This window comes from Cydia strobilella, chromosome 10 (assembly GCF_947568885.1).
Source record: "Cydia strobilella chromosome 10, ilCydStro3.1, whole genome shotgun sequence".
Classification (NCBI taxonomy): Eukaryota; Metazoa; Arthropoda; class Insecta; order Lepidoptera; family Tortricidae; genus Cydia; species Cydia strobilella.
Window position 1 is genome coordinate 382,235 of NC_086050.1, and position 25,165 is coordinate 407,399.

General features: G+C 41.7%; 6 protein-coding genes across 6 annotated transcripts; 4 read left to right on the plus strand and 2 right to left on the minus strand.

Moving 5' to 3' along the window:
• The first annotated feature begins 42 nt into the window (after window positions 1-42).
• Window positions 43-8,194, plus strand: LOC134744856 (uncharacterized). The gene is made up of 5 exons (XM_063678787.1): window positions 43-587; window positions 1,403-2,073; window positions 2,519-2,731; window positions 7,076-7,211; window positions 7,861-8,194. The coding sequence occupies exons 1-5, from the start codon at window positions 113-115 to the stop codon at window positions 8,145-8,147; spliced, it is 1,782 nt and encodes a 593-aa protein (XP_063534857.1). The 5' UTR covers window positions 43-112; the 3' UTR covers window positions 8,148-8,194.
• Window positions 8,195-10,364: 2,170 nt separating this feature from the next.
• On the minus strand, window positions 10,365-17,421 carry LOC134744838 (SCY1-like protein 2). Its single transcript, XM_063678759.1, has 7 exons — window positions 17,215-17,421; window positions 16,289-17,124; window positions 15,567-16,044; window positions 15,058-15,252; window positions 14,308-14,527; window positions 13,472-13,666; window positions 10,365-11,830 (listed from the first exon to the last, which is right to left on the minus strand). The coding sequence occupies exons 1-7, from the start codon at window positions 17,339-17,341 to the stop codon at window positions 11,284-11,286; spliced, it is 2,598 nt and encodes an 865-aa protein (XP_063534829.1). The 5' UTR covers window positions 17,342-17,421; the 3' UTR covers window positions 10,365-11,283.
• A 648-nt stretch (window positions 17,422-18,069) lies between these two features.
• On the plus strand, window positions 18,070-19,076 carry LOC134744741 (TM2 domain-containing protein CG11103). The gene has a single exon (XM_063678653.1). The coding sequence runs from the start codon at window positions 18,121-18,123 to the stop codon at window positions 18,661-18,663; it is 543 nt and encodes a 180-aa protein (XP_063534723.1). The 5' UTR covers window positions 18,070-18,120; the 3' UTR covers window positions 18,664-19,076.
• An 817-nt stretch (window positions 19,077-19,893) lies between these two features.
• Window positions 19,894-22,691, minus strand: LOC134744817 (small ribosomal subunit protein uS15). Its single transcript, XM_063678726.1, has 4 exons — window positions 22,533-22,691; window positions 22,241-22,368; window positions 21,262-21,427; window positions 19,894-20,057 (listed from the first exon to the last, which is right to left on the minus strand). Exons 1-4 carry the CDS (start codon window positions 22,553-22,555, stop codon window positions 19,919-19,921), a joined length of 456 nt encoding a protein of 151 aa, XP_063534796.1. The 5' UTR covers window positions 22,556-22,691; the 3' UTR covers window positions 19,894-19,918.
• A 260-nt stretch (window positions 22,692-22,951) lies between these two features.
• On the plus strand, window positions 22,952-23,527 carry LOC134744854 (NADH dehydrogenase [ubiquinone] 1 beta subcomplex subunit 4). The gene is made up of 2 exons (XM_063678785.1): window positions 22,952-23,154; window positions 23,258-23,527. Exons 1-2 carry the CDS (start codon window positions 23,020-23,022, stop codon window positions 23,468-23,470), a joined length of 348 nt encoding a protein of 115 aa, XP_063534855.1. The 5' UTR covers window positions 22,952-23,019; the 3' UTR covers window positions 23,471-23,527.
• Window positions 23,528-23,585: 58 nt separating this feature from the next.
• LOC134744853 (uncharacterized) lies at window positions 23,586-25,064 on the plus strand. Its single transcript, XM_063678784.1, has 2 exons — window positions 23,586-23,955; window positions 24,800-25,064. The coding sequence occupies exons 1-2, from the start codon at window positions 23,818-23,820 to the stop codon at window positions 25,010-25,012; spliced, it is 351 nt and encodes a 116-aa protein (XP_063534854.1). The 5' UTR covers window positions 23,586-23,817; the 3' UTR covers window positions 25,013-25,064.
• The last annotated feature ends 101 nt before the right edge of the window (window positions 25,065-25,165 follow it).

The window sequence follows — 25,165 nt, forward strand, 5'->3', positions numbered from 1 at the left end:
TAGAACACAAGATTACAAGAAAAGATAATGATAAGATAACACTTTAGTTACGGGCCGATAACCCGTTTGTAGTACCTTTAGTCATGAAACTGTTGTTTATTGTGAGGAAATAATGGACAGTGGACAAAATCCTACTCCGAGGAGACCGGATAGGCGCGAAAATGTGGCTGAGGACCTTCACTTGGATCGGGTGGTGGCATCGCAGCCAGAGATCGGCCCTACACCTCCTGATGGAGGATACGGGTGGCTAATAGTGTTTTCCGCCGTCATCTATCACGTCACGGTACCCGGGGTGCTGACGCTCTACGGCTTGATCATACTTAATGCCATGGGAGACTTGAACCATCAGCAAGACGAGCTGATGAGAATATGGGACATGGATATAGCTTTAGTGCCCGTGATAATGATAGTGATGAGATTACTCCTGGAGTCTTGGTGTCGTGCTGTGGTAAAAACGTTTAACATGCCGAGATTCATCGCTCTCTCTGGCCTGTGCTTGACTGTAGCTGGGATACTGTTGTCGAGTTACTCGACGGACGCAAACAGTAACGACCATATAATTAACATATTCTCCGGCATGTTTGCAGGTACGTATTGTTTTTAATTGGTCCATTGATTTTAGAACTATTCAGCATGCCGTTGTAAGGTTTTATGGCTGTTGATGAATGGAACAATGTTTTACTGCCTTGTTTACTTATCTGTACAGGTGTGGCGCGCTGGCGCACAATACATATATATACATACCACACATACCACATTACATGTTATTGATCAATCAGCGGTGATCATATCTGAGTGGTTAGACAAAAGGAAATTTAGTCACAGCAGCATAGCTGAAACGTTTCTCATTTCGTCACTTTTAGTGTTAGGTATCTGTTTTTCCCCGTTTATGATGGCGTTTAGGTATGCAACTAACTCTAAGTAATTCCATTGATTATTTTTCTTAAGAATAATATGATTATAATTGGGTGAATTAATTAGCAAAATACGTACTTTACCTATATATAGCTATAGCTACTTGCAACTATATATTTAGCCAACCTCCTTATAAAAGACAGTCATCAACTCATCGTGTTTTACAAACAAATGAAATACATCTTAGATCAAACTTAAGAAAAAGCACACACTAACACTAATTGAATGTGACCAGTTACAGTGTATATAGGCACCTATACCTACTTAATTACTACCAAGAGCCCAAGATTGAGTATTATATTTTTTGCTACCAAAGTACCTGACAGTTCTTTAAACTGTATTGATGAACCTACATTCGTTACTCTATCTCGCTGAATAAGGACACTAGACCTTGTCCTTGGCCTTGTTTCATACAAAAAGAATTTTGCCAAGCCCATTTATCTCCAATATCCAATCATAAATGAAATAACCAAGCTCTAAATTCCAGGCGCGGGCTGCGCGCTGACCGGGCAGCAGATCGAGGTCATCATCACCCACTACTTCCGCGACCGCCTCACCACGGCCCAGCGCATCGTGCGCATGGCTCCCTCCGTCGGCAACTGCCTCGTCCCCATCCTCGTCGGTCGTCTCTGCACCACCTACAACGACGGCTACGTCGTCGTCATGATATACGGCGCAATACTCATGCAGAACTGCTTCTTTCTCGCCTCTTTCACTCGTCCTATTTACATCGAAAGAGTCATCAGAAACACTTACAATATGCTCCGCGACGCCGTTGAAGACGACGACGAAGTTATCTTTTCTAACCAGAGACAAGAAGACCAGGAGAGAAATGCCCAACCACAGTCCAGCAATCAGCAAGATGACGATGCTACTGATGTTGTAGTATTCAAATCTAAGAAAAACGCGAAGGAAATCGTCGATCCGGCGATTCAATACAGAGAAAAGACAGCCACTGTATCAAATCAGCAGAACCAGCCGAGATTCTCGTCGGATTTCAGCGAGATTCTCGCGGCGTCTACGAACCGGTTTTCTTCTGATTTCGGAAGCCTGGATGTTGCGAGCTATGGGAGGTTGAGCGGGTATCGGGAGTTGGAGAGTATCGACAGGAGTCAGCCGCAGCCGTTGTATCGAGAGACGACGGAAGCGCCAGGCCAGGTAGTGCGGTGTTGTTATTACCTAAGTATATTACTTGTGTGCTACTTTTCAACGACGAACTACACTTTTTCACAAAACGTAGCTGTGACCAACGCTGCTGCAAAATTTTATGGACACATTATGAATGACATCCATTCAAAAAGTGGCTATACAATTTTGTGGCTGGAACTAGGCTTAAGTTTTTAGAAAGATTAGAATCATTAAATCGACCATAATTTAAGTCAACCGAGTTTCCTGGTCAAATCCAATCTTCACCAGCGATCTAACTTCTTTAATTTGCTTTAACGTTTTTCTGTAGGTATATGGCGGGATATTTGAAAACTTTTTAGCTCTTTTCACTAACCCTGTTCATTCTCTGGAAAATGTATTATGTACTTTAGCTTAAAGCAAAAGCTTACAGAACTTTACCTACAGAATACCTACATGTTAGAAATTTCCTCGCCAGAGCGTGGTGTTCGGCGCGGAGATCTCGCCCGGCACGGCGCGCCGCACGGCGTCGCTCCGCAAGAACTTCATCACCGTCGTCAACATGCTGCTGGACCTCAACTTCTACCTCTACGCTCTTCTGCACCTCACCACCACCACGTCCATCTTCGTGCTGGGAGTGTGGTTCGCGCCGCTGGTCAAGGCCAAGAATGCGAGCATGAATATTTGGGGGGCAAGTATCTTTCTTCATATTATCGTAGCAGTAAAACACATTCATATTCCCGACTTAAATGGTTGGCAATCGTCAACTGTGCGTTTCTCCAGAAACTTCAGCCCTCGCACAGCTAAACTGTCGCCCGCGGTAGGGATACCGCCGTTTAGCCAAAATATTTTTCGCCAAATTTCACTTCCCAACAAACTTATGGCATCAGTTTCATTTCCCAAATGAAATTTTAGCAAGTTTTTTTACTTCGCAACCATTTCATTTCCCAACCCCATACTTGCGAAATGAAAATGACGTACTAGGTTAGGTTAGGTTAGGTTAGGTTAGGTTAGGTTAGGTTAGGTTATGAAATAAACCAGGGAACGGCACACACGTGCGTACGGCAACGGGGCGGTTCCATCGTGGATATCACGTTCGCGAGCGCCGCCCTGGCGCGCCGTGTCCAAGGTTGGGAGGTCATGGTGGGAGTGGAGACGTTGTCGGACCATCGTTACATACGGTTCGACGTTACCACTTCTTCACTGACCCCAGGTAACCTAAGTCGGATTGGTCCGGTCGGGGGTGGCCCAAGATGGGCCCTTACTAAACTTGACCGTGAACTGCTCAAGGAGGCGGCTATCATTCAGGCCTGGCTGCCCGTGCAAGGGGAGGCTTTTTCCATAGAGGCGGAAGTATCCTGGCTCCGGGAGGCCATGACACACGTTTGTGACGCGGCGATGCCCCGGGCCAAACCTTTACCACCAAGAGCATCAGTGTACTGGTGGTCCGCCGAGCTCGCGCAGATGCGTGAGGGCTGCATAGCCGCGCGGCGCCGGTACATGCGTCAGAGAAGGAGAAGGAGACCTGATGCGGACGAGGAGCGCCGCCTGTATGATCACTACAAGGCGTCCAGATCGGAGTTTGTGGTGGCCATAGGACGGGCAATTGAGGCGAGTCGTTCCGAGTTCCTGGAGACCCTCAATGCTGATCCATGGGGGAGGCCATACAAGCTCGTCCGGAGCAAGCTGCGCCCATGGGCACCCCCGCTAACCCAATCGCTCCAGCCGGAGCTTGTAGGCCGCGTGGTGGAGACGCTTTTCCCCGAAAGGGGGCCACATCTGCCGCCTACCATGGTGCCGCCAACGATGGGAGCAGGAGAGGATGAAGAAGTCCCAGCAGTATCATCCACTGAGCTCCACGCGGCGGTGTTTCGACTCCGTGCCAAGAACACGGCCCCCGGGCCTGACGGCATTCCGGGCCGTGCTTGGGTCCTGGCCATGGACGCCCTAGGGTCAAGACTGTTGAGGCTCCTGACCGCGTGTCTGGAGCAGGGCCGCTTTCCAAGGGACTGGAAGACTGGGAAGCTAGTGCTTCTGCATAAACCCGGGCGGCCGGCTCACTCTCCATCTGGTTACCGTCCTATAGTCTTGCTTGATGAGGTGGGCAAGCTCTTCGAGCGGATAATCGCAGCTCGCCTCATCAAGCACCTGGAGCGCGTAGGGCCGGATCTTGCCGACTACCAGTTCGGCTTTCGTAGGGGCCGCTCGACGGTAGATGCCATATTGCGGGTTCGGGCCATGGCTAAGGAGGCTGTGTCCCGGGGCGAAGTCGTCTTGGCGGTGTCATTAGACATCTCTAACGCCTTTAACACCCTGCCCTGGAAAACCGTAAAGGAGGCGTTGCGGTACCACAAGGTGCCCCCACACTTGTCGCGAATCATAGCCGCCTACCTCAGTGAGAGGGCTGTAGTCTGGCCAGGGCGACAGGACTGGAGTCGAAGGAGTATGTCGTGTGGAGTTCCGCAGGGGTCGGTCCTAGGGCCACTCCTGTGGAACATAGGTTATGACTGGGTCCTACGGGGGGAAAACTTGCGTGGAGTAGACGTCACGTGTTACGCTGACGATACGCTCGTGACGGCCAGAGGACCCAGTTACCGCGACGCAGCTGTGCTCGCGACGGCGGGAGTCGCCCACTGTGTGGCCCGAATCCGGCGTCTAGGGCTAGAAGTGGCGCTAACGAAGTGCGAGGCCATTTGTTTCTTCGGCCCGCGAAGAGCCCCTCCAGGCGGCGCAGAAATTATTGTGGGAGGTGTTCCAATTGCTGTCAAGCCGACGTTACTCTACCTCGGCGTCTTGCTTGACAGCAAGTGGAACTTCGAGGCTCACTTTAAGCGTTTAGCGCCCAAATTACTGCTCGCAGCGGCGGCATTTGGGCGTATACTGCCCAACCTGGGAGGGCCCAAGGCCTCATGTCGCCGCTTATACACGGGTGTGGTGCGCTCGATGGCGCTTTACGGTGCCCCAGTATGGGCGGATTCCCTCAGCAGCCACAACATTGCCCAACTGCGACGACCGCAGAGGGCAATGGCGCTAAGGGTAATCAGAGGATACCGCACAGTGAGCGCGGCGGCCGCGTGCGTGCTGGCCGGTTCTCTGCCCTGGGACCTGGACGCGAGGGTCCTCGCGGCGCTGTACCAGTGGCGCGGGGAGGCGCGAGCCCGAGGTGACCCGAAAGCACCTCAGGAGGTGGCGAAGCGGCACACTGAGCTGCTAGAAGACGCGACGGAGATGTGGGTGCAACGGCTAGAGCGGCCGAGGGCTGGCTCCCACACTATAGAGGCGGTACGACCAGTCCTCCGTGACTGGGTTGAAAGACGCTCCGGTGTCCTTACCTTCAGACTAACGCAGGTACTGTCGGGGCATGGCTGTTTCGGCAGATACCTGCACAAGGTTGCCCAGCGGGAACCGACACCGGAGTGTCACCAATGCGGAGCCGGCGTAGACTCGGCCCAACACACATTGGCTGAGTGCCCAGTTTTTGGCGAGGAACGGGAGGAGTTGGTCGCCCAAGTAGGGCTAGACCTTTCGCTGCCAGCCGTAGTTCAGGCCATGCTGGGCAGCGAAAGTGCGTGGGAGACTGTGCTCACGTTCTGCGAGCACGTCTTGAGAGATAAGGAGGCGGCCGAGCGCGAACGGGAAGTCCAGGCCGAGGCTGACCCAATGCGCCGCCGCCGCATAGGCCGCAGACGTGCCGCTCATGAGCGGGCGGTGGACACGGGGGCGTCCCCGCCCATGACGCTGGCTCCCGAGATGGTAAGCGCGACCTAGTGTCCTGGAAGCGCTTCCACTGGGTAGGTCAGGGGAATAAAAAGGGGTATGGATCCTAGGCAGGATAGCCGCTGCGGGGTCGCGGACGCATTGCGTGAGCTTCCCCGTAACCCCGCAACCACAGCGGCGAGAGGACACCATGGGGTTTAGTGGGTAGTGGGGCCTCTATATAGCCCTGAGTCCCACATAACCGTCCAGGCCCGGCGGTATGCGTAAAAGCATTCCCCACGTAAAAAAAAAAAAAAAAAAAAAAAAAAAAAAAAAAAAAAAAAAAAAAAAAAAAAAAAAAAAAAAAAAGGTTGGGAAGTAATACTTTGGGAAACGATTATTGGCAATACATTAGTAAACCCCCGCGGTAATATTCATGCGATCCGATCTTCAAATCTTCGAGAAAAGAGCGTACCTACTCCCATCTTAAGGCTCCTGTACACCATGGCCCAGTGTAGGCTAGCCCAACGGACGCAGCTATACGGTGGAATGAGATAGCAATATCACTTGCTCCCTCTAACGCATAAATGCGTCCCTTGGACTGACCTACACTGGGCCATGGTGCACAGGAGCCTTTAAAGGAAGGCAAAACGCACTTGCATGCACTCTGGTTTCTCAGTTGTCCATCGGCGACGGTAATTGCTCACCATCAGGCGATTCATCTGCTCTTTTGCCTCCCATATCATAAAAAATAGAATTAAAAAGACGTCTATGACTAACTAAACTATGCTAGGCTTTCTCAGACAAAATCAACGAGAGATTACGGATAAAACGGTTGAGTTGACTGTGATCAGAGGGCCTACAGCGAACACCAAAATTAGTTAACTGCAAGCATTCTTCTCTGTCACTCTATTATGCCTTAATTGGAGTAAATGAGTTCGCAGTATACTTATATATATATATATATAGGCTCTTAGACCACCATAGATCTTTCGCTCCACCTTGATGGGTTGAAAACGATAAGTCCTCTCAGCCGGAAGGTTCCATTTTAGCAAATTTTCTTAAGCACATTAGTGTCGTAGAACGTGCAGTAGTGTGTAGGATGTCATCATCATTCAAGCATTAAACTTTCCTATGTGTATGGTGGTCATAAATCGTGGGTTCAAATTCAAACCTCGTTTAGAGTACACAAAAAAATAATTATCATTCTAAAAAAAACACTAAAAATTCAGTCATGATCCTTATCATACACATACGAGGTTAAAATGGGCTACAGGTTGACGAACCCATTTCATGCAAGATGATGATTGTTGAAACTAACTATTTCGTATTTGCGTAGGTGTCCACGCTGACAGCCGCCGCGCACGGCGCCGCGCTCTGCTTCATCATGCTGTGCGTGGTGCTGCCTAAAGCCATCCACGAGAAAGCGCGTCTCTGTACACTCTTCTGCGTCGCTGGTGCAATGGGGTTCTATGGTCAGTCACACTCTTTTATGTCAAAATTACTGGACTTTCTTCTCTAAATGCAATCTCCAGCTCGAGAGGCCCTTATGTCCGCATGACAATCTATCGGTAATGCGAATAATAACGTCGTCTAATCAGTATTTTATGTTCCTTCGTCATTGTCAATCGCACTCTCCTACTGTCACGTCCTCGTATGCTATTTCCTTTGAATCAGTTGGGCTATACAATTTTCAATATGAACAAAAAGAATAAGCACGGCCACAGACCCTTTGGTCCGACGCCTTCTACTTCTAAGGCTAACGTATTTTTTTTAATTCTAGAGTAGGCGCAGTTGCCCATGGGCCCCTTTACTACAACAGACGTTAACTTCAGCGTAACACTCGTCACCAATTATAAAGCATTCCCCAACAAACTTAAATTAACGTTTACATTACCGTGTGGGGTAACTGACAAATGACATTAGACAAACGAAATCTTCCCCAAATATATGAACGCGGCTGACATCAGTGTACTTTTTACAATCTTTGAATCAGAATTCACTAGTCTTAGGGTCAATTTTCCAACTAGCGAAATTAGTTAATATTAGAAAAAAAATGTCTAAAGTTACCCCTCTGTTCCCAGTTAGGTGTCCCATTTGACGGTACTCATCTCTCCTTTCCAGGCATAACCCTTTCCACCAACAAAAGCCTGCTGCTCATCTGGTGCATGTTCGCCAGCTTCTCCACCGCAGCCACCAGCATCATCCAGCAGCCTCTCTACAACAGCACCCTGAACGAGTTCGACACCACCGCGACCACCACGGCCGCTAATGTTATCGTCGCCATATTTCTGCTAGCCTGGTCTTTAAGCAGGAACTATGCGTATGTGGCGTGTTTTGAGACTGCTGCAGTGCTACAAGTTGTTACTGCTGGTGTGTTTTTAGCTTCGTCTTTTAGGAGACGGCGGTGATTTGTCATTATTTGACCTCTTACTTTAAGATTTTAACTACAACTATGTGATATGTGCCAACACGCCCTTTTCGTGGCCTCTTCGAGTTAGACCAAGACAAGTCTGCAACGATTTTGATAGCACACGCAGTGCAAGTGTTATTTTAAAAGTCAAACTTCTATGAAATTATGACGTATAAATATATCACTCACTGCGTTTAACAATATCGTTGCAGACTTGTCTTAATCTGACTCTATTAATAACACAATCTACATATAAAATCCCTACAAGGAAAAGTCTAAAAGGCCCTCCACACTCGTGCGCGAAGCTGCGAACGCGAGTGTGGAGTCTAGTTCGCTAATCAGCGAAATTGACTCCACACTCGCGTTCGCGGCTTCGCGCCACGTAGTCTGGAGCGGGCTTAATGTGTATTACAAAATAAATGAAAAACTATGAATCACTGAAGGACTTTACAGAGCCTCAGACTGCAATTATGTTATCGATACAATAAAACACTTATGCACGTTTTTTCTATTCCGTTGTTAAATATGTCTTTGGTTTTTACTTACTAGCTTACTAGGTTTAATGTTAGTTTTAATAATAATTTAAATAAGTTGTTGTTAAATTATATTGAGCAAGTTACCATTATACATATAAAATAAAATAAATAAATATCAGGGGACATCTTACACAGATCAACCTAGTCCCAAAGTAAGCAAGGCTTGTACTATGATTGCTAGGCGACGATATACATACATTCTTATATAGATAAACATAAACACATACTTATATAAATAGAAAACACCCATGACTCAGGAACAGTGTTCATCACACATGATTCCTGATCCTTACCGGGATTCGAACCCAAGACCATACAATATTTTGTGCTAAGGGTCAACTTTTATTTGGCAAATGAACTTATTGATTATCCATCACAACCCAATTCTTTTTTATTTTATTTGTGATTATAAAGTTAGTAACTTAAATGTTTTTAAATATGTAATTCAAAATTGCCATATATTACAGTATTTACGTAGACTTAAAAAAAACGAAATAATTTGTATTTAACGTATTTTATTAGTTTATAAGAGATCAAATCGTGTTTAATAACATAACTGATGTCGGTAAATAAAATATTTTATATTTTACATGTTTATTGAATTCATTTTCACATTTGTGTTTATTCCTGTAATTTAAAATAACAATTAATCTATTATTAAACATTATAAAGCTTATTGTTTCGGATCAAAATATATTGTAGAAGTAACCGTGTGCTCCAAATAAAAAAGAACCTTGTCTACTATGACTTACGGTCGAAAATGGATTGTATAGACAACGTCAATAATTGTGACAGTAAAATAACATTATTATTATTACTATTGATGTTTGACGTATGACGTATTACCGTTTTCATTAAGATAATGTTAAAATCGAGACAGTTACATGAATGAGTTATAACAACAAATAAAATGAAATTAAATATCTTTAAATATAGTGTAGGCGAAATTCATTTCGTACAAATCGTCAGGTGACAAACAAAACTCACTAATTAACTACCGCAAGTTAATAGCCATAGTGAACCATATTAATACCTAAATAAGGTTCATTTTTGTTCAATTTTTTTAGTAACTAGTAAGTTTTAATAGTAACAGTAACTTAATAGCCTTCAATAGTAAGCAACTAAGAATATTGAAAGAACTAACACATTTCACAAATCATAAGATTATTTTTATAACAAACATAGGTATAAATACCTGCAAAATTTAATAAATAGTTGATGATAAACATAAATACCTATAATTATAATTTATGATAGTCTTTCTCCAAACCAAACTAAAATGTAGTGTAAAGCATGAAACAAGCTCGATATATACATAAAGTTGAGTCCCACGCCCAGTAGTGGGCACTACACTACATATGCACTATTGACTAACGTTTTTAAGAAAAAAAAAATACAAAAGTTACCGTTTGCTTGAAAACTTATTTGTTTACGTAGATATTGTATGTTAGCTATCAAATAGATATTTTTCTCCTAAGCATATATTTTCTCATGAAATAAAACTATGATAACGGATTATATCGCGTATATTGAATTTATAATACATCCCGACGTTTCGAACCCTTTACAGCGTTCGTGGTCAACGAACCAGGGTGGTGAGTCACCCGTTGACCACGAACGCTGTAAAGGGTTCGAAACGTCGGGATGTATTATAAATTCAATATACGCGATATAATCCGTTATCATAGTTTTATTTCATGAGTAACTATCGCGGTAACCGAAGACAATATTACATATATTTTCTCTTTTAAAAAGTAAGGTGTATTTTTGCGTTGAAATATGTACTTGGAACAACTTTGGCTTTCACTATTTATTTGCTGCTGAATGTGTCGCCATCAGATATATCGAAGCGACTCTAGCGCCTTGACAATAGAGGCGTGTTCAGATATTTGTGAGCACCTTGGTTGCTTCGATATATCTGATGGCAACTGTACAGTGAGGCTCGAAATTGCATGGAGAAATTATGAATGGAATTCATTCATATCTCACTGTACATCAAGGTGTGAGGTGTAACTGGTGAAAGTAAAGCTCGTGCAATAATGAACCGTATTTTAACACTAACTACGCACAAAACAGCCGTGGAATGATTATTGTATCAACATTATATTGTAGTTTTTTACAGTTGGCCTATTTAATAAAGCTACAAGTCAGCTTCCTGCGAAACTTTACTAATTACAAGTAGTAGTAGTAGTAGTAGTAAATCACTTTATTGTACAAAACAAAAATTGTTAACATGAAATTCATATAAATTTAGGTACAAGTGGAATGATACATTAATAATACACCTACAATAATATGTGACACAATATTTTGTATGTTCCTTTTATGATAAGGGAGGCAAACGAGCAAACAAATCGCCTGACGGTAAGAAATAACCGTTGCCCATGGACAACTGCAACACCAGAGGGGTTGCAAATGCGTTGCTGGCCTTTAACATGAGTATGAATACTCGCGTTTTTTTTTAACATGTAATCTTGCAAAGTTTCGGACGGAACTAACAGCTCAGATTTAACTCAGCAGTGGACCTTCTGCCTTCGCAATAAGATTTACAAATTTTCAATTAACACTGGACCCTGGCACAGTAAAACTCATCTAACTCTAACGTAACAAATCCATCATTTCATTATCACTTTTCTTCACATTCCCATTCTCACTAGTAGGCAGAAGCGACTCAAACGCCGACCAATCCTGCTTCATTTTTGTCTGGTTATTCTGATTATTTGCCCACTTATTGTCAAAGTTCCCGCTAGGGGCACCAGGCGGCCAATTTTGCCCAGTAAATGGCTGATTTTGATTTTGTAACTGGTAATTTGGCTGTATATTATATTGGGGGGACTGTAAGCTAGGACTGAAGCCTGTAGACTGATTCAATTGCGAACTCGGAGACTGTATTTGGTTAAATTGTGTGCTTGGAGACTGTATTTGGTTAAACTGTTGGTATTGTGGTGTCGTTCCTGGGGATTGCAGTATGGGGTTATAGTTTGGGGTATTTTGAAGGGGTTTGTTTGAGAGTTGGTTGAGGTTGGAGTGTAGGAGGGAGGAGGTTAGGTCAACGGGGCGGGACGGGGGTGGTTTGGAAATAGGGGTGGGGGTAGGGAGGGGTTGGTGATTCATTTTCTGTGCCACTTTTTGCTGCTGCGCGATTCTGAAAAGAAAATATGACTGGTGATTTTTTTATGCCACGTCACTAGGAAAGCGTACAACCCGGCTGATGGTAGCGGTCAAGTCTTTCAGTAAATTAAATAATGTTCTTTCGAAATTTTTGATAAAGCAAGGTAATGTAATGTAATGAAAATCTAAACAACCCAAAATAATTCATGTAGACACTAAGGCATAAATGACTTCGGGTTGCATAATAAATCATGTATATTGAAGAGACATTAAAAATAAAAACCTTTAGACTGAAGTCGTAGCTGAAGTGATGTCATTTTGTGGGACAGTTTCGTGGAAAGATTACACTTCGAGTGGATCCTATATCCGGCTTTCATTTATTTGTTTTGTATGAATCACATTGATAACAAAAGAGATAGATAGCAATTCAACCTAATAACAACTGTTCCTTTTTCCTATATTGTAATAGTTTATCTATCGTTATTATTGATCATGCAAACTTTTATTTAAAATTAATGTTTTATTATTTAAATAAATAGTATATACTTAAAAGTCTTGATTGGATTTCCACGATTTAAAAAGACAGCAGTCTATTTTTGAATGCCCTAAGGCCTAGGCCTATTCTGAGAGAACTAAAAATCACCAAACGACTCTCAACAATCTGCCAGGAGAGGGCTCTCAGATTCTTTGGGCACATAATGCGATCGCCACACCACAGCCTCGAACGTGACATCATACTGGGGCAAGTTGAAGGCAAGCGCGCTAGAGGAAGAGCCCCGGCAAGATGGTCGGATTCCATTAGACAAGCATGTGGTTCCATGCAGAGGGCAGCCCACATAGCCCTTGATCGCGTTAACCCTTAAATGCATGATTTTTTGTATAACTTTTTAATAAATTGAAATAGATGTGTCATGCTGTATAAAAGTAATAAATGTGATTTTGGATAGCTGCATATTGAGCCACGGACCATCAAATATACGATGCATATATACATCATTATGCATTTAAGGGTTAAATCGAGGGATATAGTTCTTGGTCACGATCCTCAGTCATGAGGGAACGACGAAGAAGAAGAAGGCCTAGGCTAAGGTCGTGGCTCTTCCAAAAGGTCTCCATCGGGATACAGCGTTAGGTTAGATTGCTCAGTTCTTTTTGTTTGTATGTCTCCTTCAGTTTTAAATTGTGTAATGTGTTCCTTTTTGGAAGTAACTCTTTTGTTACCAAAACCAATATATGCTCGTACATTTACATTAATCGATTTTGAATAGTCTTACGTCTGCTGGTTTCCGATGTGTAGATTCTGAACACAATCCGACCATTACAAGGAAATCCCATATATCGGCCACAAAAGTCACAGGACACTTCACCAGTAATCCTAGATTTTTATTTAGAGACATGTGAAATATATTGAACCATTACCTTTCTGCCCGTCCGCTCCGCTGTCTGTCCGTCTGTCACTAGGCTGTATCTCATGAAACGTGATAGCTAGACAGTTGAAATTTTCACAGATTATGTATCTCTGTTGCCGCTATAATAACAAATCCTAAAAATAGTATAAAACAAATATGTATTTCTCCCATACAAAAAACGTGATTTTTTTGCTGTTTTTTGCGTAATGGTACGTAACCCTTCGTGCGCGAGTCCGACTCGCACTTGGCCGATTTATTACACTTACCTTTGTTTATCTTCAATTGATAGCGACCCTCCTCCAGCTGTAAGTGAGCCTCCGCTGGTTAAGGAACCTGCAGGTGCGGGCGCGGAGCCCTGCAGCCCGAGCCCCGAGAACAGCTGCTCCACGTCGGAGGCGGGTCCCGGAGCTGATACTAAAGTGTCTGGGGAAGTGGTGGAGTTCACTAGCGCCTCCATTCCTCTGAAACAACAATTATTCATCATTTTCCTCGCGTTACCCCAGCTTTACGCCACGGCTCATAGGTGCCTGGGGTCTGCTTGGTAACTAATCCTGAGAATTGGCGTAGACGCTAGTTTTTACGAAAGCGACAGCCATCTGACCTTCCAACACAGAGGAGAAACTACGCCTTGTTGGGATTAGTCCGATGTATTGTTTTGAAAAAGTGTCCCGCCGAGGTTGTTGCCGGTCCCATATTGGGATACCCTCCTCCAATTGAGGGGGGATTTAAATCTTCTCAGGGCAGAGGTGTAGGGTTAGAGCCGGCGTAGCTTTATTTGACATTCATAAGCGCGCATATGCCTACTTGAATAATAAACTGTCTTTTTCTTTACAATAGTGTAAATGTTTATACTGTCCTTAGCTAGATATAATTACGGCGGTGGCAGAATAACAGCATCCATTGCTGGAAGTCTTTGGGGCTGCTGTGCCCCGAAGCCTTTTTGGCACAGACATCAGCTGAGCCACCTTCCCTTTCAATTAGTTTGTAAGCATTATCGTGTACTTTTATTATGTACCTATGTTCAAACTTTTTGAATTCAGGTATACGTCCAAGAGCGGCGGTTTTCCAACTTCTGCACTAAGATAATAAATGCATGACGTACTTGGACTCATTCTGTATCGAGTTAAGTTGCTCCAACTTGGCCCGATGCTCCGCCTCCACTCTCCCGATCATCAGCTTCACCAGCGATATGAGCGCGTTGAACTGACTCAACGTCAGTCCGTTCTCGACGCAGAGCGGCATCAGGAAGGGGAGCACCTTGGTCGCCATTACTTCCTTGGTAATGCCAAGTTTTTGGTGGCTTAGGGCTAGCTTGTAGATACCTGGAAAAGGAACGTAAGTACGTAATGTTAACCATAGGGTGTGACAAGCACACGCTCTCGAATGTCGAGCGACAGAGAGGTGAATAAAGTTTTTCGATTTTGGCGGTAGGCCCTCTGGTGTCCCAAGTTTTTCGGGAGGGATACTCTCATCTGGCAGAATATTATTTGTCAGAAATATACATCGCATAACACGTATCGCAAAAAACTTTTAATCGAATGATACTTTCGCATAAATATATACTTGCCATAATAGTTAAGTTAGGGTTTTCTGCCAAATAATATAATGCGAAAATAAATTCTGCAAAGTAATATTATACGGAAAGCAGTATGCCAAAAGTATTTCTGCCAAACGATATTTCTACCATACCAAGTAACATTATGCAATACAAAAATATGTCAAAAAGTTTTCTGCAACACAATAGGGTACCTTTTCGGGACGTTTAATTTTAGTCATGGATTTATGTAGTGTCCCGAAAATTTAGAAATCACATTTGGGACAGTAATACTGTAAATACATAATATTTCCTCACCTAAAATCCCCATCAACACAGCAGGCTCCCTCGAGGGTATCTGTGGCAGGAATGGAATGATCTCATCCAGCACCAGCCATTTGTCTAGGTGCTCCAACAGTTTCCCGATGCAGAGCAAACAGTTGACCCTCACTGCGAGGTAGCTAGTGCCTAGGCAGAGCTTCTTGATGCGGGGGAGTAAAGCGTTTTTCATTGCTGAAAAAATATCAATAAACATATGTTATTTTCATTTGCTGGAAAAATATTAAATGGCATGTAATTTTGGTATTCCTGAAAAAATTACAAAAAAACAGGTATTTTTCCGCTTTTTGGCCGTTTATGCCGAACATACTTACACGCGTAAAGCGACGCCCTTAGTAAAATTGTTACTATACTTTTTAAGTTTTATTATAACTAACATTTTATAAGCCAAGAGCTTGAAATAAACGTTAATTTAATTTAAAAATTCTATTTCAATCAAAGGTATGTTCTAGGAAAATAATTTCATTAACTTTAAACAGATTACATACCTGGGTAATCAATAAGTGATGCAAATGTAGGTAACACCGATAAACATAGCTCTTGGATCTGCTGAGCGTCAGACTCCAGCGCTCTATACAACATCGGTAAGATATCTGTCTTTACCTCTTCACCAGGTGTCAGTTTTAGTAATAACTCCATCTTCTGCATGAATATTAGCAGTATCTGTATTGGATCTTGTATTAACATCACTGGCTTTAAAACCGGTAAGATATACCTTATGAATTCCTCTTTAGTGGAATTCTCAGCAATTAGCAAGACATTTGGTAGCACAAATGGCACCATAGGAGCATTCACAAACTCTTTAGTGAGGCATGGGAGTATCCGGTAGATGCATATACGATGCGGCATCTTTTGAATGATCTGAGGTAGGCCTTTGTAGAATTGGGACTTCTGCAGGTTGTCCCATTGGAATAAGGAGTCCAAGTAGTTTAGTGTTTTTACTCCAACATCTTCAAAATATGGTATCTGAAATATAAAATATTTTTCAATCATTAAAATGACATTGGTTGGCTGCTCCTCGGGTTAATTGCATACTAATATATTTTTTATTGATTTATCATTTAAGGCAAAAAACACATGAATAGACATTTAAAGGTGCCATAGTAGCACAAAGTTGTACTTCTTCTTATTCTAAAATTAGCATGATAGATATTGTTATTATGGCAACATTTACAGCAATAAGTTGGATCAAAAAAACAATAAATCTCACCTTCAAGAACTGATGAGGATCAGGTCTTAATTCAGGTGTGACATTAAGCATTAGCTTGACATATTCCCTGAGCCCATCGGCAACACAAGACAACCGGGACGGAGACAGATTCCTCAACTCATTGGCAAACCTCTTAAATTTCCCATAATCACTCCCGATGTTCCCAAGAGTTTGGTGAGTCGGGCTGTGAGTAGCGTATATCACCATGCCAAGAGAATAGATGTCACTTGCAGGGGAATGTGAGGCTGAGAGAATATACTCTGGGGCTAGGTAATCTAAGGACGGCTGGGTTAATGCATGCATGGCTTGGCAGTACTCGTTAAACGGCCAGTAAGGAGCAGCTCCTGCGGAACTTTGATTTGCAATGCAGAAATCAAATCCAAATATCTTCCAAGCTCCTTGCTGATTAACTATAACAGATTCAGGGCAAATATTATGATGTAAAAGTTTTACATCATTATGTAGGAAAGCTAATCCTTCCGCAACTTGCATTAGACCGTACTTGATTTCTAGTTCATAAAGTTTGTAGTTGTTTAAATGGCTCGGCGGTGGCTGAGGCATATTCTCCATATTACCAAGTATGTTAGCTAAGCTCGCAAAGACAGGTTCCGTAGCAAAGGCCAAGCTCTCTCGGCTCTCCTCAAGGCTGTGCTGGACTGTCAGGATCTGAGGGTGCCGCAGCTTAGTAAGCTGGACGATACCACGCTTCAAGGTTTCTAGCATTATGTCTCGATCTGCCTTCGTAAATCTGTCAAGTAACTTCTTCTCGAACACAAATATGGAGGCTTCCTGTTTTGTCGATTTCTTGTAACCTTTGTACATTTTCCATAGTAAACCTGCAAAGCGATGTTTTCATCGTTAGAATCTTATGATAACCAATAAGACCATTGTTTAATAGTTAAGTATGTGAAGTACGAAGAAATCACCTGGACCAGCGCTAGCGATGAACTGCGTAGCCTCAAACTCTCGTGTTACAGGGTTCCCGGGCAGCACACCGGACAACTGAGACACTGTGTTACTGACCGATGAATAGAGCTTATTAAAAACCTCCATATCGTCCCAGTTTTAACTTTTTGGGAATGACAAATCCAACAAAATCATTACAAAAAACACGGCCAATCCTACGGATGTAAATGTCAATGTGACAGCTAATACTCGTTCAGAAATTGGTCAGATATTACTAGGGTCGCAGACCATGTTCCATAATGGCTCCTCTACATGATGGCCCAGCGTAGGACAGCCCAAGGGACACATTTAGGCGTTAGAGGGAGCAAGTGATATTGCTATCTCATTCCACCGCATAGCTGCGACCCTTAGACTGGCCTACGCTGGGCCATCGTGTAAAGGAGCCATAAATAATAGGCTTATAACGTATAATTGCTGTCTGCGTCCCTTTCTAACGTACTATATTGCTAGAAAGGGAGACAACAGCAATTAAAAGCTAGCAAACGTACAGGTCAAATTATATATATATAGTTGGTCAAACCAATTGTCAGTAAATAAGAACAAAAAAAACTATACTCATCCTTTTCTTTTGCGTGATAGTACTAGTGTAAGACAAACATAGTATGATTCTCTCTGTCTATGTTTGAAATAAGACAGTTCTTTGACAAACTATATACTAGCACCCAAAAGAAAAGGATGAGTATAGTTTTTTTTGTTCTTATTTACTGACAATTTGGTTTGACCAACTATAATCTATATATCCGGTGCTATGTAGATCCCTGCGCCAAATCTTTAAACTTTACAAAAAACGCCTCTCTTATGTCATTGAGTGACAATCAATCAAATGATCAAAATCTCTATTTTCATTTACGAAAAATAGAAAAAAAATGGAATTTTTACTAAGAGTGGCTTTAATATTGTTTGGCGTGATACCCTACAGCATATCAGAGAGCGTACCAGTCTCCACGGAGCAGTATAATCCTTTGGGACCGCTCGTCAAATGTAGTTTTCTCCCAATGGAATTCCTGGACTGCAATGAACTTGTAGACCATAAAGGGAACCAATCAGCCAAGGAGGCTATGGGCCATGGCTGCGTGAAGTTTGGAGGCGTTAAATACGAAGATGTAGAGAAGGCCAAAGCGCAATGTAAGCCGTTGGAAGGCATTGAATGTTCCGGCCCAAGGAATTTTCTCCGCGAGGGTTTTCCTTGCGTGCGATACTCTGGGCATTACTTCACTACAACTCTTATCTACAGTATTTTGTTAGGTTTCTTGGGCATGGACAGGTTTTGTCTAGGGCAGACTGGGACGGCAGTGGGGAAGCTATTGACACTAGGTGGACTGGGTATTTGGTGGATTGTAGATGTTGTGCTATTGATTACGAACAGTTTGCATCCTGAAGACGGGAGTAATTGGAATCCTTATGTTTAGTTTTATATTTAAGTTAATATAATATAAGTTTATAGTTAGACCAAGCTAACTCTGCAGCGAATTTGAGCATATTGGCAGAGTTGTCAAAAACATCAAATGTTTATGAAATTATGATGTTTAAAATAACATTTCCACAGTGTGCTATCAAATATGCTGCATAGTTAGCTTGGACCGACTCTAGTTCAGTGTATGAAATATATGGGAGCTGGTTGACATCTCAAAAGTATAGTGGAACTTACTGTTGTAAAAAGATGTGATTGAGAAAGTTGTCAAGTTAAAGTATAAATAAATGTTTTTACACTGGACTGTAACTTCTAATCTACTGTTGAGGCTGATATAGTTTATAAATTGTAAAACTTGTCTGAAGTTATGTTCTCTTAATTTATGTTGAGATTAGTGTGATGTTATCCTTTAAGAAAAATCTTTAATACTAAAAGGACATTTTTTGTGTGATATTATGTTACTTTAAGAAAGTTTATTAGTTCATAAGAAATACATTTTATAAAGAAAAAATGTTGCCTTTCCTTTGCAAGTCCCACTCAGCCAGAAAAAAATGGTACAAACGCAGAATTATTGTGTGGGCAAAAAGAGGAACCCCTTGTTATCAGTGAGGTGCTATAAAACCAACCCCAAATTGGCTATCCCAGGGAAAACGGCCAAAACAATTTTCGCGATTTCAGGGTTGGTCCCATAGTAGGTGGCTCAGTAAGACCTCTTAGGTATAATGTGTATCGCAAAATATGGCTCAAAAAAGTACTCTGAATAAACACCAACAATATTCAGAAGTAGGAACTTGGAAAACTAATGAGTATTTGTCAAAAAGTTATCCCTGCCTCTGATGGATCTACAAGCCAGCGAACCAAATTTATAGGACTTAGGCTTTACTGTTTCATGGACCATAGCAGTTTACATCATTTGCGATTTTATAACACTTCAGTTTAATTAATATTTAATTAGGTATAGGTTTACTAAAATGTACCTATTAAACAAGAACTGGTGGTGTAACTTCTAGTTAGAACTTTGTGTTTACTTCTAACTCGTCCATAACTCTAATATTAATTAAATGTGACGTTTTCAACTAAAAGGTACCACATTGTTGCTTGTCGATAAGGTTGATTTCTAACTGAAGCTAGCGACAATAAGTACCCTTTTGATTGAAAATGGCACAAATATATTAAACCGGGTCACTCACATATTTATAAAGTTGATGATCAAAATCAAACAAATATAGGTGTTTTATATAGTTTATTTAAACTTAAGCCACCAGGGCTGAAGCGGTGCTGGACTCATACTTCCAGTTGGGGGGCAGCACACTCTTGGTCTTGTAGTAGCGCGCCAGCCTGTGAATCCTGGACTCTACGAGAATCAGGCGGAACTTGCTGTCCTTGTCTTTCCTGTAAAATATGTAAAGTAAGTATTATAAAAGGCTTAACTGCAAATCCTAAGTGAAGACTCATCATCATCATCATCTAGCCTATTTCGGCCACAGCGACTGCGTTTTACCACTGAGAGCGTCGCTGGTGCGCTCTCAGGTGACTGACATCATCTGATGTGAGGTGAAGTGAAGACTATTGCAGTAATCAATGTTTAATACTTATGTCAAACAATCTCAATAAAAATCATATGCATTGACAAAATTTCCTTGGATCTCGTGAATATCTTCAATTTATGGTCCTAATACATGTACTTATAATGATGCAATTAAATGCATATTTGCATAATGCCAAAAATAATTAAGAAGACATAGAGTGCTCACTCCATACATCGGTTTTGTTACCAAAAAGACTATTCTTTTTGTACTCTGCGTCAAGTAGTGGAACTCTCAGTACCGCAACTTGACAATAGATGTCACAGCAAACAGAAAGTCTAATGCTCAATGATTTTTAGCTAATATTATAACCAGAGCTGCTTATAATATTAGTTATAAATTGTTGAGCAATACACTTTTTATCAGTCGCGACACAAGTGACGTCTAGTGTCAAGAAGCAGTACTGATAGTTCCGCTACTTGACGCTAGATGTAGACTCCGAAAATCTCTCTTTGACAACAAAATGATTTATGGGGTGAGCATTCTTATGTCTTCTTAATTCTCTTTGATAATGCTGCAAGAGCAGCTTGAAAACCTAATTCCGGTTTAGTACAAGTTTGTAATGGGATTGGCCCGTCGAAATAATTAGCAGATGGCGCCAGCATAGCTTGCCCTGTCAATCCCTAGAATTGTGTCAAATTTTTGTTTTTTTAATGCCTGGATGCCAGCCCTTTAAGGCAAATCTCATAGAAAAAGGAGCAAGCTATGATGGCACCATCTCTGCAAACCTTTGACAGTTGCCAACCCCATTAGTTCATAGTATTTATTTTGAATGTTTTATTGTCATTTATTAAACTATTTTTCTCAATTCCAATAATGTGTTGGTGAGCATTACTGGAATCCATCATGCCTATGGTTTCCAAACTTTCCTACCCTTTAATGACATGCCTATTATGCATGTGAAATCTATGATACAGCAACAGCAAGTGATTCTTACATTTATCCATATTGAAATTGATTAGTACTAAATAGCAAAATTATAAAAAGGTAAAAAAATATAGAGCACCCACCTATTGCGCTCCAAATGCTTTCTCATGGCTACAGCCTTCTTGATAAGGTAGTAGAGGTCCTCGGGTAGGTCGGGGGCCAGGCCCATGGCCTTCATGATACGGAGGATCTTTTTGCCAGTGACGAATCTGACTTGGGCAACTCCATGTGAATCCCTAAGCATGACACCTGGAATGCAATTGAAATTTATTTATTTATTGCATGTTAAAAGGCACAAAGCTAATGGGTGTAAGTATTAATAGAACCACTGTGATATTAATGACTTGTACTTGTACACAATAGTGCAAATAATTCTTGAATAAATCTTCTTAAACAGTCATTAAGTAACAAAGGCTAGTAGTTCTTTCTGAAATTAAATTTGCAAATACATGTATTTATAATTAAAAATATTAGGAATAAATTTCTACAATCAACAAAAACCTTTCTACAATCTACAATTCAATGGAGCAACATTTCATCAGACTCAAATAGACAATGATCTTAGTGACTATGAGAGCACCATTATAAAAAGCCTACACATGGTGGTGTTGCGGGTGTCCATGGGCGGCGGTAATCGCCTACTATCAGGTGATCAGTCTGTTCGTTTGCCTCCTATTTCATAAAAAAAAAAAAACATTCTGCTACTGGGCCGAGGCCACATATCTCAGGAAGATTTCCTGATCATTATTCCTTCTCTCCTTAACCAGAAAATCCGTAGTAAATACTAAATAAATAAAACTGTAGTGCTGGAAATCTTGTTGTCAGGTCAGGTTTTATAATACAGAACCGTGATTAAACCAGTTTAACCAATATTTGATTATTTTCTAATATAAACGTGACATGTAAAATTACCATGCAGTGAAGTCAGAAAATTGATGTCTTGCTGATTTTTTTCAATCTTGGGATTTAAACGTGTAATTTAGGTTCGTTTTTATAACGATTCTGTCATTCAGAAATGATCTCGTATAATAAAAACACCATACAACAGTTTCGGGAACTTACCGATCTGTGAGGGGGTGAGACCCTTCTTGCCAAGTTTGAAGATCTGTTCCTTGACATCGTCAGCGGTCAGTTTCAACCACGTGGGGACACTGCGGCGGTACGGCAGTGCCGATTGGGAAATACCCTTACTGAAACAGAAATTACACTCGTTATCCAAGCCATGTGGTAAGGCACGAAACGTCTTGTAGGTTATGTTGCCGTCACAAAAACACTTCTACATATCTGAAACTGGCGATTTAATTATCATTAGGTAGCACAACTTGTAAATATGATGATTTAATAAAGAAATTACCCAGGTGCGTGCATACGACCCATGGTTGCGGCCTTTTCACAAAATCACCGGACTGACAACGACAACAAGGAAAATCAAAAAGATGGTGGCCGGAAAAAGATACTTTTTTTAAACTTTGCACTTCGTGTCTATGGTTTGCTAGTGCGATGCTAGATCCGGTTTCAAGTAGTAAGTTCAAGTAGACTCGTGGGTACACTTTTTTAGTCTTTATCTAATAAGTTTTCATTAGAAATGTTTAAATTAATATATTTAAATCTCAAATAATCGAAATCCTAAGGGCCCTCCACACTCGTGCGCGAAGCCGCGAACACGAGTGTGGAGTCTAGTTCGCTAATCAGCGAAATCGACTCCACATTCGGGTTCGCGGCTTCGCGCCGCGTAATCTGGGCGGTCTCTACATAATTTCAACATGCCACAACTGTCACTGTCACATTGACAGACCTCCTCGTCTTCAGCCAGTGTTCTATTCTAAATATTATTCTCTAAAATGGCCGATTACGGCATATCCGAGAACGAACTCAACCTCGTTAAACAGCAGGCCGCGAGGCGGGCCGAACTGAGGAAGCAGTTCTTAATGCAAAAGACCAATCCTTTCAAACACGCCTCAGAGGCTGGTTATGTGGTATGTATTCATTACGTAATTTATTGTTATTGTACCCATTTTTATAAATAAAAGTAAACAATATGACAATTTTGTGACCATTTTGCAACGTTTTATATTTCAGTTTGACCCTGCAATCCAGAAGTTTATGTCAATGAAAGTTAGCCAATATGACCACTTCCAACCTAACCCCCGAACAAGTCTCTTCGGTATTTGCGCTATCGTGATCCCAATGTTCGCGTTCGGCTACCTGGTGTGGAACGACCGTAACACGCGCGAACAGAAGATCAGGAGCGGAGAACTCGTGTACAGAGATAGGCTCTTCAAATTCGCATAAATAAATCATTGTAAATTAATTAGCAATTATAATATAGTGTACAAATATGTGTATTTACATGTTTAGTTTCATTAATAATCAGTAGTTAAGTTTGAGTGTCCTAATGTACGAACAACTGTGTAACTTTTTCATTTTTCTTTTACTCAACATTTAGAAATCATTAACCAAATCACGGAATAAAAGGCAGCGCGCGCGCGCCTGTCAACTAAATTCAAAAGCAAAGTAGAGAATTCTGTCAAAACTTTTTGTCCAGATAGTTTTCAGCCGTCAATGTCAATCAATCTTTCTGTCATCTGGCATCAACATCTCTATCAAAATCTCTATTATCTTGTTACTTAATAGTTACAATGTCTGATGGATATGGATTCTCTGCCCTCGAGTGTAAGATTATTCAGGAACAGATAAAACGGAGGCAGTGCATGAGGGAAGAGTTTTTAAAGCTGAGGAGTGACCCGTACAAGCATGCTGCAGAGGCTGGCTATGTGGTGAGTGGCATTAGAATTAGCTTTGAGGCTTCAAGTGTTTAAGACAACTCACAGCTAGGGAAAAAAAATCGGTTTTTAATTGTATGGAAAAACTGGAAATCGAATTAACCGAAATTTCATACAAATAAAAACCGGTTTGTATTCCCTACTCACAGCAGTAGTAAGAAAGAAGGGAAGGGTAGGGTAGGGTTTTGAAAATGGCAAATATCTTCTAAACTAGAAGCACTTACTATTGTAGCAACAGTACACAAGATGCCTTGGTAGGCGTGGCAGTAGCGTAAGTGTTGCTAAAGTATGAAGTGATTCTAGTTTTATAGAATATTTGCACTACTACACTAGAAACTAAGCACTAAAATATTGTTTTGCTAACATTTTCTATATGATGCAAGATAGTATGCAACAATTAAACAGTATTTTGTTTTTACAATCAGGGTCTGACAATTAGGTTATCAGCTAGGGAATACTAAGATGCATAAAATAGTGCAAAATATTGTAGCTGCAATTTTGGCAACTCAAAAAAAAAAACTAGATGGCGCCTTACATCTTCTAAACCTTTTAAAATATGTATGTGCAGAGAAGAAACACCAAACGCCTTGGAAAATATTAGGATTTTTCTTTTCAACAGATTTCGATGAAATTTACTGAATAGATAGAGTTACTATCAACAACAATAGAAGAGCAATCTCACAATGTTTAAAAAAAACATAACTCGGAAAATTACATACGTATTTTTTGTCCTAAATTGTTTATTCTGCTCAGAATGAAGAGTTGAGGAGCTCTTGAAACGTATAACTATCAAAATCAGACAAAAATATAAGATCGTCCCATCATTGATCATTTCCAGTTCGACAACGGCATCCAGTGCTTCATGTCCTTAAAGACCTGTCAGAACGAGTACTTCATAGCGTCTCCTCGGACGGCGCATTTTGGTCTGCTGGCCATCGTGGCGCCCATGGTAGGCTTCGGATACCTGTGCTGGAGCATGCGGGAGAGCCTCGAGAGGGACTATCGCTGCGGCAAGATCCGGTATAGGGATAGGATTCTTAAATTTAAATAGTTTTTGTATGTGGCGTGTGTATAGTTACTGAATAAATTCAGAATGATATGAATATTATCTATGGTCTCTGATGTTTCTAAAGGGGTTATTTTATTATTGACATTGACTGAGCGAAGGGAAGGTATCCGTGTCAGCTTGGGCAAGAACGCTTTT